General features: G+C 34.4%; 1 protein-coding gene across 2 annotated transcripts in view; it reads right to left on the bottom strand.

Annotated features, from left to right (window-relative positions):
- The window catches only part of KIFAP3 (kinesin associated protein 3), a 112,203-nt gene that overhangs the window by 75,045 nt on the left and 23,733 nt on the right, over nucleotides 1-13,425 (bottom strand). For both annotated transcript variants that reach the window (XM_059674094.1, XM_059674093.1), the window contains exon 10: nucleotides 5,713-5,875. In XM_059674094.1, coding sequence (XP_059530077.1) covers nucleotides 5,713-5,875 — 163 coding nt within the window. The remainder of the gene's footprint in view (nucleotides 1-5,712; nucleotides 5,876-13,425) is intronic.

Genomic DNA, 13,425 nt, shown 5'->3' with positions numbered 1-13,425 from the left:
TGAGACCAAAAGTTTGAAAACGGATGTGCTAACCACTGAATTCCTACCGTCTCTTCATAAACAGGGGAGACTTAGAAAATAGCAGCAAAATTGTGGAAAGTGGCACTGCCTGTAATTTGCAGGCAGCTATCTAATCTCCTAAACATGAGATTGGCTGTGCCTATTCAATTTTTAGTTTAACAAATGATAAAATTCACATATGTCTGATGAAACATGTATATTTTATAACTTTTAAATCTCTTTGAAATCAAGTTAAAAATTGAAAACCTGGCATGAAAACTCGGACCATTACTCAATTTAAAAAACAATTATCATTCACAAAGAAAAAAATGTAAACAAACTCAAAATTGTCTAAAAGAGTTCACCAGTGAAATCTGGTAGTTTTAAAATAAAATTAAATATACACTCTGTAATACACTGCCTCTATTGTATGATATTTACACTTTATGCATGAACCAATGTCATGATGAAATAGGTTGTTGCAAAGAACACATTTCTACTGTACGTTTATTTATGCTTGCTTCTATGCTAATCATTTCCAAGCACATCAAACAATACTCAGCTTAAGAAATATCCAGCTAAAGCAACTGAGAGGTTCAAAAACATTATTTGCCTAGTGCATCAGACAAAAAGCTAAAAAGATTTAGTTTTCAAGCTGCTTTTGAAACACTATCAGTGCATTCTCCAGGGAACTGAAGAATACAGTGTGGCAAGGAATTTCCTTGCCATCTCCCAACCCAGGATACTCTGACATAAGGAAGCACTCCTGAGATACATCAAGGTCAAATGGCTTTAGGACTTATGACAAGAAAATGTATTTTTAAATGATCTGATTCTTAGATGAGCCAAAAAAGTCTTTAAGCACTTTAAAGAAGTTAATTCAATATCATAAAAACCTGAACAAACTGTCTATCAATTGGATAAGTTAAAGCCAAGGTTTCTAGGTCCAATTCAATTTGCATATAATTACATTTGCTATGACATAAACCATTGGCTATGATAGGTGTTCCAAATGAAATCATAAAGTTATTAGGTATAAGTAACTATGAAAAGAACCGAAAAGATTTGTAACTGATACTGAACTAGGCAGAGATAACTTTAGGATCCTTATGAATAACATATCAAAAAATAAAATAAGAAATGAGTAATTTTGGTGGTATTTAAGGAAAGAAAAACAAAGGAATACTTCAATAAAGGTTTTCTATAAATTCAAATATAATTTTTGAAACATTTCAAGAGAGAATACCATTCTCTATGTCTCACAAAAGATAAAAACTCTTCAAATCAACCAATTTCAAGATTAAGTCTGAGAAAGAAAAATTTACATAATAATTTCTAAAACTTCTTATTTCTCTTTGTGTCCCTGATGTCAAAGGAATAAAAATTCTTAAATGAAATGCTTTATATGATATTAAAATAAATTTTGGCAATATTGAATTACTGTTCACTCAGAGCCTCACATGGCAAAAGAGCTAAGCCATAACAAATTCTCCTTTGCCTGTAATAATTATTCAGATCTCAAAACCTTCCTCCATTACATATATATTTTTTTCAGTTATTCAGCAATTCTCACAACAGCAGGGGTCGCAATGTACTAGTTAAATGTTTCAGGATACAAGAGAAGGAGATTAAATGTTCACACAGCACAGCTTTATTGGAACCTGAAAGATTCATGATTCATTGTACTCTAGTTAAAGTAATCTATTATTAAGTATAAAAAGATTTTTCAGTTATGGGGTCCCCAAATAATACTAAAAATCCTACTTAAAATCTGATAGCATTTCCAGTTGAAACAGCATCCCTTAAAAGTCACTTGTGACAAGTTCTACCACATATATAGCCCTACAACAGTGCTTTTGCGTTTTTTGCATCTTTAAAAAAAATAAGTAATTTCTATATATAAAATGGGTAAATTTTTAATTCAGTCACCTGTCAACATGAACATACGTTAAACAATGCATTTATTTCTAATGAAATAAATGGCCACTCATGTTCTACTGCCTGCTCTTTAATTCCTTCTCCATGACTACAGTGAAGAAAATGCAGCCCGAATTCTTTAACTATTTGATTTACAGAAGGTTTTTTCCAATTAAAAAAAAAAATTCATTCCCATGTAATCACTCCAAGTATTTGTCAAAGAATAACCTGGAACAATTTAGATTATCAACTGATCAACACATTAAAAGTCCAGCAGAGACAGTGATAGTTCTGAAGATTTAAAGGGAAAGAAGTCTAATCACTCCCTTAGTTCAATGTTTTTCAACTGAACATAAAAATCAATCAGAGAACATAAAACCAATGAGTAAGTCATAAGTAGAATTAAAAAACAGAAAATATAGAGCATTACACATAGAAATGGTAAATATGTCTTTGTGAAAACTTAAAAATTACATTGTTAAACTAAATATATAATATAAATAATTAAAATATATAATATGGATAATTAAAATACCTATATTAATATACACATATGGATATATGCACATACATATACACATCATATCACATACACGTGTGAGTATTCAGGTGTAATGTAAAATGTATCTTACTATAGACTGGGATAAAAGGTGTTTGAAAGTCTCTGCTCTAGATGAATTATTTCCTATTCCTTTAAAATCTGTTCTCTATAATGCTTCCTGACTACAACATCTATATAATCGTAATGGTAAAAGATTAGATATATTAAACATATCATTACTCAATTGAGAGGCTTAGTTTATTGTGTTAGGAGTTAATGATTTAATTTTCCACACAAGTAACATTTACATTGACAAATGTAAAAATGACCATCCTAATAATTACTTATCAGAAAATCATTTATACACTGAATAATATTTCTTTGAACATAGCAGAGAGCACAATCAAGCAAAATGGGTTTCTTCACAGTCAAAAGAAATGTTGCAAAGTCCATGCAATAAACATCACTAGGAAGAGAACATTATTAGGAAGAGAACCCTTCGGGCATTCATTTGGAATTCATTTTTAACAAAGTATACACTTCAAATAAGTTTAGCTGTTGGTTTCCAAGACCACAGGAGATTAGAACTATATTTTTAGAGGAGAGGAAAATTGCTGCTATGAAATTGCTGCTAGTGCAGAAGAAATGAGAAGTGACAGCCAAGGACAAGAGGGGAAACAGGAAAACTGCATATAAAAATTAAAATACATGGCATTCAGGGGCCATTCAACAAGGGGAAATACTTTAGCACAGTAACATCTGTAGCCTTGTATAATAAATTATCTCCAGAATTGCAAACCTGAATCAATGCAAAAGATATATGAATATTAGAAAAATAAAGAAACTGCTTAAGTTAAATTCACTGACTTGTGAGAAATAAAATAGAGGGATACTTGTTAATAAGATATGAAATGAGTATTCTGTAATTTCCCAAAAATTTCTTTAAAATCATGTTTCATAAGGTGACTGAATATTGAACAAACCAAAGAGATTATGAATTCTTTCAGGGTAAGGACTATAATTTATTCATCTTCATACATTGAGAATCTGACCTAACATTTGATATATAATTCTGCTAGATTATGATAAATGGAGGGTCACATCATTAAATGCAAGACCCATCAATTTTACTTCAAAAAAATATATTTTTTATTGATTTAAGAGAGGAAGGGAGAGAGAGAGAAACATCAATGATGAGAGAATCATTGATTGGCTGCCTCCTGTATGCCAGCTGCCTTCTGGGGATCGAACCCTCACCTGGGTTGTACCCTGACCGGGAATTGAATTGTGACCTCCTGGTTCATGGGCCAATACTCAACCACTGAGCAACACCAGCCGGGCCATCAATTTTACTTTTAAAGTTTTTCTGTTCCTTTCACTAATGTTTGTATTGGTTCCCCAAAAGCAAATCTTGAAAGTACTCCTCAACATGAACTTCTAAAATGTGTAATAAAAGTCCTGTGCAGTATTTGTGGATTTACCGATTAACCAAATATTTTTGGATTGACTAATAGATTAAAAGTTTCCTATTCTGAGAAAAGAGCAAGAAATAAACTTATTTTTAAGCCCTGGCTGGTATGTTCAGTGGTTAGAGAATTGGCCTGTACACTGGAAGGTCTCAGGTTTGATTCCCAGTCAAAGGGGCAATCCCTGGCCCTGGCTAAGGTGTGTGTTGGAGGCAACCATTCAATGTGTGTATGTCTCTCTCTTTCTCTCTCCTCTTACATCTCCCTTCTACTCTGAAGAATCAATGGAAAATATATTCTCACTCCTCAGGTGAGGATTATAAAAAAACCAAAACAAAAAACAACTACTCCAGAACAACTTTTTTTTTTTTAAAGCAGACTTGGAGAACTGGATTTTTAAATTATAGCTCTGCATAGTCTATTTCAGGGGTCCTCAAACTTTTTAAACAGGGGGCCAGTTCACTGTCCCTCAGACCGTTGGAGGGCCAGACTATAGTTTAAAAAAAAAACTATGAACAAATTCCTATGCACACTGCACATATCTTATTTTGAAGTAAAAAACAAAACGGGAACAAATACAATATTTGTATTTGCATGTGGCCCGCGGGTCGTAGTTTGAAGACCCCTGGTCTATTTAATCATAGCCCACTTAATATCACTATACATGGTAGTTTACAATAGTAGTTAATAAAGCCAACTTTGGCAGCAGGTAGCCCTGAGTTGGAATCTGAGCTCTGCTTTTTATCAGCTATGTAATCCTGAGTACAGATCTCAGACATGGATTCCATGAGATAATGTAATTAAAGCACAGAACTAAATGACTGGCACAGTAAATGTTCAATAAATGTTAATAGTATTACAAAGAAAATAATGATGATGTCAACAAGAGATCGCATTAAGAGATATTAAATAGCAAAGAATAAACGTATTTTTAAATCATTCCACTACTATCCCACTACTATTGGAAACAGTTACAAAATATTTGACTCTATGGAGAACACTACAAAACAAGAATGAAACTTTAGTACTGAAACAAAGGAACAGTCTTAAAAGACAAGTGAGAATGAGCTTTCTGGTTAGTAAAGGCAGTGGCATCCCTGGTAGAAGGAAAAAGCAGATGAACAGGCACATAGGCATAAAAGAACTTGTTTAGGGAACTCTGAGGGCTCAGCAAGGACACAGTATACAGCATGTGCTGGGAAGTAGTAGTTGCCTGTAAAGACAGACACGGAACAGACCAAGATCAAGGGTGAATAATACTCTGCTAAGAAGCATTATGTAAAAACACAGAAGCGTTAGCACCTGAATCCATCCTTGCTATGTAGATCTCTTTCTAACAGCTAAAGGGAAAAATGTATCATCAACTGAATCCTCCCATACAATATTTTCTAACTCACACTATATAAAAATGCCCTTTTTTACTTAATGACAAAAAGGCTCACCAAATTTGTGTAGTTGTCAGGAGAATTTTAAAAGTATGGCAGCATACAAGAACTTAAATGATACCTGCTTTTAAAAAAAATGAAGAGAAAATAATTTTCCTTCTTGCTTCCCTGTGTAGTTGCACATTGATTTCACTTTCACATGGGTAAATGAAGTCAGAGTTAACATTCCAGTGCATCCTACAGCACCAGAGGAATCCTGGCATGTGTCATTTTTCATTCATTGTTCATTTTTAAGTTCCCAATCAAAGATTATATATTCAGCTGACTTTTCAACACACTGCTCAATTTTCTAATGATGTTGGAAATTCCAAGCAACACTATCATGAATTTTTAAAAAGCATACCTAGGAGTGCAGTGAGTTTGGGAAGCAGTCCAACTTGTACCATCTTATTTCTCAGTCCTGTGTCAAAGGACAAGTTTAATAGAAGTCGGAGGGTGATATTCAGCAGGTCTTCATGCTCACAAGGTACCATTTTTACCAGTTTTTCAACAATATCCATTTCCACCTATGTAAATAATAATACAAATGCAGTGAGGTTCTGTTGCACAATAAGACAAAAAAAGATTATAATTTTTTCATTGTATCCTAATTATGTTAAGCTATATACTCATTTTAATCCACAAACTTCTCTAAAAGCACTCTTTTTAAAAATTTATTTATTTTTATCTTTATTGTTGAAAGTATTACAGATGTCCTCTTTTATTCCCTATTGACCTCTTCTGGCCCCTACCTTCCCCCCACCCCAGGCCTTCACCACACTATTGCTTATGCCCGTGGGTTATGCATATCAGCATACACATTATTTGGTTAATCTTTTCCCACCCATCCACCCACCTTTCCTCTGTTCCATGCTTCTATGTCTCTGGATCTATTATCTTCATCAGTTTATTTTGTTCTTTAGATTCCACATGAGTGAGATCATGTGATACTTGTTTTTCTCTAATTGGCTTATTTCACTTTGCATAATACTCTCCAGGTCCCTCCATGCTGTTTCAAAGAGGGAGATCCTTTTTTTTTTTTTTTTTTACTGCTGCATAGTATCCCATGGTGTAAATGTACTCGAGCTTTTTTCATCCTCTCATCTACTGATGGGCACTTGGGCTATTTTGAGATCTTAGCTATTGCAAACTGCACTGATGTGAACATAGAGGTGCATATATTATTTCTGATTGGTATGAAAGCAAACTTTTGAGGCGAAAATATACATTGCCACATCATCCCTTCCTTCCTTTACATAATAGCATCGACTAGAGGACAAATTACACCAGTTTCTTGAAAATACACGGGTCGCCACCTACTAAGTGCCAGCCCTGTGCTAGAGCAAACAAGATCTAGTCCTGGCCTTCAAGGATTGCAGTCTAGAAAGAGAACAGAGAAATGGAACAAATAATTAAATACAATGTGATGAAATGGAATGCATAAAGTGCTCTGGAAGGAACATGGAAGGAAGCACTAAGCTACCTAGAAGAACAAAAAAGACTTCAAATTAGAAACAAAGTTCTTTACAATGTGTAATAATTTGCTCTCTGGTTAAGAGAAGAGAAAGCCAGTGGTCAGGCACTAGGGCATAAAAGCTTGTTGAGAGATGGCTGTGCTTTGGATGACTACAATACAAAGTATATGCTGGAGCGTGGCAGGTGCCCAGGACAGACACTGGACAGATCACAAAAAGCTTTTAATGCTCTGTTAAGAGGTTTAAATTGTCCTATAGGCAGTAAAGTGCCCAGAATGGTTTTTGGTTCAGAGGGTGATATGGTCAGACTGAGTAATATACAAACAAACATATCAGTACACACACACACACACACACACACAACACACACACAAAGATACAAACAAATGCTTATGGTACACTGTATAGGTAGAGATTGAAGGTAAGTGCTGAAGAATATATTGCCTTGTGATTAGGGTTTGAATCAAAGAAAGAACATAAAGATTGAAGAGGAAAGACTCATTTGAGAGGTATTTAAGAGATATAGTCAAATCACATGAATGAGCAATGAAGAAGAGGCGCTGAAGATGACTTTCAGGTTTCTGGCTTGGTTCAATGTGTTCAGTGATTTGCTAGGAGGACTCACAAGACTCAGCATATAGTCATATTTATGACTGTGATTCATTACAATGAAAGGACACAAAGTAAAATTAGAAAAGAAAAAAGGCCCATGGAGGCAAAGTCCAGAGAAAATCAGGTGTAAGTTTCCTAGAATCCTTTCCCCACAGACGAATACAGGATGTGCTCCAGTGTTGCAGTGAGACTGAGATTTGGTGCCCAAGATTTTTACTGGGGGCAAGTCACATAGGTACCTTCTACCTAGCTCAGACTAAAATTCCAGACTCCCAAAAGGAAAGCAGGTGTTCAGCACAAACCACGTTGCTTGAGCAAACAATTTAGGCACAGTAAACCAGCCTTATGAGTTAGGAAACAGGGAAAACACTCCATAAATCCAAGTTCCTAGACAGCAGTGATATCCAACCTTGTGAGAGGGCCTATATAAGAGCAGTCTCAGGCCCCTTTTCCACACGGTCAATAAAGAGGATGTAGGTGCCACTAACTAAGCTTTATAAGTTGAAACACAGGCATATGACAAGAAGAGCAAAATTATGTTAATTTTTGTCATACTTAATTTTAGGTGACTATTCAGTGGATCTTGGGAAATCTTGTAAAATTCAGGAGAGAGCCTGGTTTACGAGTAATATTTGAAACCTTAGGTCAGGGATCAGAAAACCATGGCTAGTGTGTCTAATTTGGCCCGACAGGTCATTTAATAAAACCCAAGAGCTAAAGCTAATTTTCGACTTTTACCTTTTTAAATGGTTGAAAAAATTAAGAGTATTTCTTGACACATAAAAATTATTTGAAATTCAAATATTGCAGTTTCCATAAATAAAGTCTTATGGGAAAACAGCCATGCTCATCCTATATAATAAAAGCCTAACATGCTTTTATTATTGGTCCGTTCAACCAATCAAAGTGTAATATGCTAATGATATGCCAAGGCCACTTAACCACTCGCTATGATGTGCACTGACCACCAGGAGGCAGACACTCCGGCTGATAGGTTAGCTTGCTGCTGGTCCGGCTGATCGGGACTGAGCGAGGTGGGCCAGACACGCCCTGGAGCCCTCCTGCGGTCCCTCCCCGGCTGGCCAACCTCTCGTGTCCCTCCCAGGCCCTGATCGTGCACTGGTGGGGTCCCTTGGCCTGACCTGTGCCCTCTCACATCCGGGACCTCTTGAGGGATGTCGGAGAGCTGGTTTTGGCCCGATCCTGCAGGACAGGCTGAGCAACCCGAATTTGTGCACTGGGTCTCTAGTTTGTTTATAGACTACCCATGACTGCTATCATGCTCCACCAGTAGGGCTGAGTAGTTATGGACAGAGGCTGTATGAACTGCAAGCCTAAAATACTGACTACTTGGTCATTTACAGAAAAGGTTTATTAACCTCCCAACCCTAGAAGGTTATAAAATTGCATCAAGAGAGCTTGTTTTAGAGTGTGAAATCACAGAGGACAGACCTTATTTGGTAATGTAAACCCTGTATTCACATTTCTTAGGTAGCAATCAGAAAAATTTGGTTATAAAAATATCTCATATCTTTATTACAAAGAAATGGCTAAAAATGAGAGCAATTCTATATAACTACATAATTTTTTATCATTACCAAAATGTTTATGAAAAATCTTGCTGCACTTTTTCTTTTAGTAGAGGTATAAAGCAATCATTTATTTACACCACCTTTTCCATATCTTTATTGCAATTGCTCACTGACCTTGTAAATGCCACATTAATAACTGAGCCCTAGGTATACTTTTCCCCTTTCATCCCATCCCAGGGAGTAACCTAAAATTTTTAAAATGCTAAATTGACCAAACAATTTTGCCTTCAGAACTCTATCTACTCTCCATGGTCTCACTGCTGTTATATCTGAGAGCTCTTCATTACAAAGTACAAATCCCTCTCCAAAGACTCACTAATTAGGGTCTCTCTTTTTCCTAGTTTAGTCTGTTAAAGAGGGTGGGTCAATCATTCATTTGTTAACTGCCGAAAACAATTTCCACAGAGGCCAGTGACAAATACTTATCACATTTATACAAAACTGTGGCTCTGTCACTAGCTTCATTGATTACAGTAAATAAATTCTTTTCCAGATTTCTTTATTCATTCAACAAATATTTCTTAAATAAGCCCTGGATATATATGTATGCATATATAAGAACAGGAAAGAAATATTTCCTGACTTCATGGATTTTATACACCAGAGGGTGTGAAATACAGCAAAAAAAACCCCACAACAACAACTATACAATTATTTAATTGTAATTGTATAACTATTATATACGAGAAAAAAAAAGAGCACTGTGAGACTGAACCTGAGATCATCTCAGTGTAAGTTGTTGTCAAAGAAGGCTTCTCAGAGGAAAAATAATCTTCAAGACGAACTGATATTATCTGAGGTATATATCAACCTAGAATTCTGTACTCATACATTTGATAGCATAGATGAAATGCATAAACTCCTTGAAAAACACAAACTACAACATTACCACTCAAAAAGAAATAGATAACGTAAATAGTCTTATAGATATTAAATAAGTTTAAAGAAAGAAAACTCCAGGCCCAAATGACTTTTTCACTGGTGAAGTCTATTAAACATTCAAGTATAAATAATGCCAACTCTACACAAAACCCTTGCAGAAAAATTGGAGAGAAAATGCTTCCCAATTCATTATATGAGGCCACATTTATCATAATAGCAAAACCAGCCCATGGCATAAGATATCTTTGTGACCTAAGTTAGGCAAAGATTTTTTAAGTACAACACCATAAACTAGAAATCCCTCATAAACATAGATACAAAAATCCTCCACAATATATTACCTAACAAAATATAGTAATGTATAAAAAATACATCATGATCAAGTGGTATTTATCCCGTGAATGTGACCAGCTCAACATATGAAAGTCAATCAATACAAATCCCTGTATCAACAGTCTCAAGAAGAAAAACTATTATCATTTCAACCAATGCAGGAAAGGCATCTGACAAAATCCAACATTCATTCATAGTTAAGTCTCAATAAACTAGGAACAGAACAGAACTTAGATAGAGTATCTACGAAAAACCTAGATAACATTATACTTAATAGTAAAAAACATTGCTTCCCTCCTAAGATTAGTAACTGGGCAGGAAAGCCCATTCACAGAATTCCGTTTTAACATCATATTAAAGAGCCCCTCTCTAGTAGCATAGGAAAACAAAAAGGCATGCAAATTAGAATGGAACAAGAAAAACTTTCTATTTACAGAGAACACAATTTTCTACTTAGAAAAACCCAAGAACATACAAAGAGTAACTACAACTAAAAGGTGAATTTAGCAAAGTCACAGGACACAAATATACAAAAATCAACTATATTTCTATATACTATCAATCACAACAGATGGTAACTAGACTTACTGCAGTGATCATTTTGTAACGTACATAAATATCAAATTTCTATGATGTACAAAGAAACTAATAGGATATATTAATTATACTTCAATAACAGATCAACAATGGAAAACTAATTTCTTTGATAAAAACTACAATTTTTAAACTACATTTTTTTTTTTTGCTAAAAACTGAAATAATGGAAGAAATCAAGAAAGATCTAAACAAATGGAGAGCTATACCATGTTCATGGATTGGAAAATCCAATGTGGCTAATATATTGAATACATATTATTATTAACAATAGATTCAATGCCATCCCAATCAAGATTCTAAGATTTTTTTAAAGAAATAGATTGGGTATGATTCTAAACGGGCATGAAAAAGGTAAAGAATATGAAATAGCCAGAATAATTAAAAAAAAAGAATAATAACATTTGAAGCCATGTACCATCTAATTTCAAAACTTACTATAAAGCTACAATAATCGAGACAAAGATGTATTGGTCAGAACACAGACAAATGGTAAATGGAATAGAAAAAAGAGAGTTCAAAAATAGAACCACACATATATAGTCGATTGATTTTCAACAAAGGTACAAAGGCAATTCAGTGGAGAAAGAATAGTCTTTTCAACAAATGGTACTGGAACAATTGGATATCCATTTCAAAACATGAATCTTGATGCATACCTTGAACCATATACAAAATTAACTAAGGATGGATGGATCACAGACTAATAAACAAAAGAGCAACAACACAAAGCCTACTTGAAGAGAAAGTAGGAAGATATCTTTGTGACCTAAGTTAGGCAAAGATTTCTTAAATACAACACCAAAATACCAACCATTACAAAATTCTTTAAAAACTGGACTTTATAACAATTAAAACCTTCTGCTCTGACCCAGCCTGCGTGGCTCAAGTGGTTGAGTGTCAACCTATGAACCAGGAGGTCACGGTTCAATTCCCAGTTGGGGCACATGCCTGGGTTGCGGGCTCAATCCCCAGTGCGGGGCATGCAGGAGACAGCCAATCAATGATTCTCTCTCATTATTGATGTTTTTATCTATCTCTCCCTCCCCCTTCCTCTCTGAAATCAATAAAAACAAAAAGACAAAACTAAACCCACCTTCTGCTTATCATAGAAGAATGAAAAAACAAGTCACAGAAACTAGGAGAAAATAACTGCAAAACATAACTATTGATAAAAGACATATTCAAAATATGACCAAAAAAAACCCTCACAATTGAATAAGAAAAAAAGCAATCCAAGGAATATATATCCTCTCTGTTGTTACTCTTAAAATCATATTCTAATATGACTTATTACCTTCTTGTTATACTGTATTTTTTCAAACATATATTTTATTGATTTTTTACAGAGAGTAAGGAAGAGGGATAGAGAGTTAGAAACATCGATGAGAGAGAAACATCAATCAGCTGCCTCCTGCACACCCTCCACTGGGGATGTGCCTGCAACCAAGGTACATGCCCTTGACTGGAATCGAATCCGGGACCCTAAGTCCGCAGGCTGACTCTCTATCCACTGAGCCAAACTGGCTAGGGCTCTTATACTGTATTAAAATATAAAATCTCAATTTAAATTATTAATTAAAATAATTTTAAAGTAAACTAAATTTCCTTTAAAATATATAACTCTAAAAAGCAAGGTCAGTATTAGTTCACATCAACACTAAAATAAATACGTTATTTAAATAAATAATACAACCTCACAAATAGATCAGCCATCCCTCCCACCACCCCTTTTAAATAAAATTGTCACAGGCTTCATCTGTTACTAATTATATTAAGTAATATTGTTCTTTTGAAAAAGCAACACTACACACTGGTGTTATAGAAAACTTAATAATAATGTAACCTGGAGAGTTTTTTAAAAAAATTAATTTGTATTTCCATTGCAGAAAATGGAATGTAAAATTGCCAGGTAGTCCAACCAGATAGTTAAACTAGACACAGCCTTCTAATCATGTCTTTCAGGTTTATAAAAGCTCAATCCCTAAAGCTAAATTTAGTAACTGTCTCAACATGAAATGCCCTCTTAATTATATATCTATAAAATGGAACATACAGTAATTGTTTTATTAAATGTTCTATGTAAAGTGTCAGCTTATCAACACTCAGAAAATTTCTTTCAGCCTTTAAGTAATTCTTTTTAGTGTTTCTGGCAGCTATTTAAAAATTTCTTATACTTAAGCTTGCCAAAAAGTTTTTAAAAAAACAACATAAAATACAAAAAATTTTTACCTTAAAGGCAGAGAGAAAGAGTAGGAAACATGACCTGGAGATCTTTGAGCAAATTACTTAACCTTTCCAATCCTCTGCTACTTCATCTGCAAAATTAGGAGGTAATTCACTAAATCTAAACATGGAGGTAATTCACTAAATCTAAAAATCCTGATGCGATACAATGCCCTTAAATAAAATGCACTTCTTCCACAATAAAAGATGACATGCATACCACCTACAGCAAAAAATCTGGCTAATCATTCTTATGCATGGATTACCTTTCCTAAACCTTGTTTTTCCTCTTTAATAAAAAATGAGGTTTGATGAGACCATTTATATTCTGAATCTATGATCTTACCAGAAAATAATTTTAAT

The sequence above is a fragment of the Myotis daubentonii genome, chromosome 18, assembly GCF_963259705.1.
Source record: "Myotis daubentonii chromosome 18, mMyoDau2.1, whole genome shotgun sequence".
NCBI lineage: Eukaryota > Metazoa > Chordata > Mammalia > Chiroptera > Vespertilionidae > Myotis > Myotis daubentonii.
The sequence above is the reverse complement of the archived record's forward strand: the minus strand, read 5'-3'. Positions and strand labels throughout refer to the sequence as shown.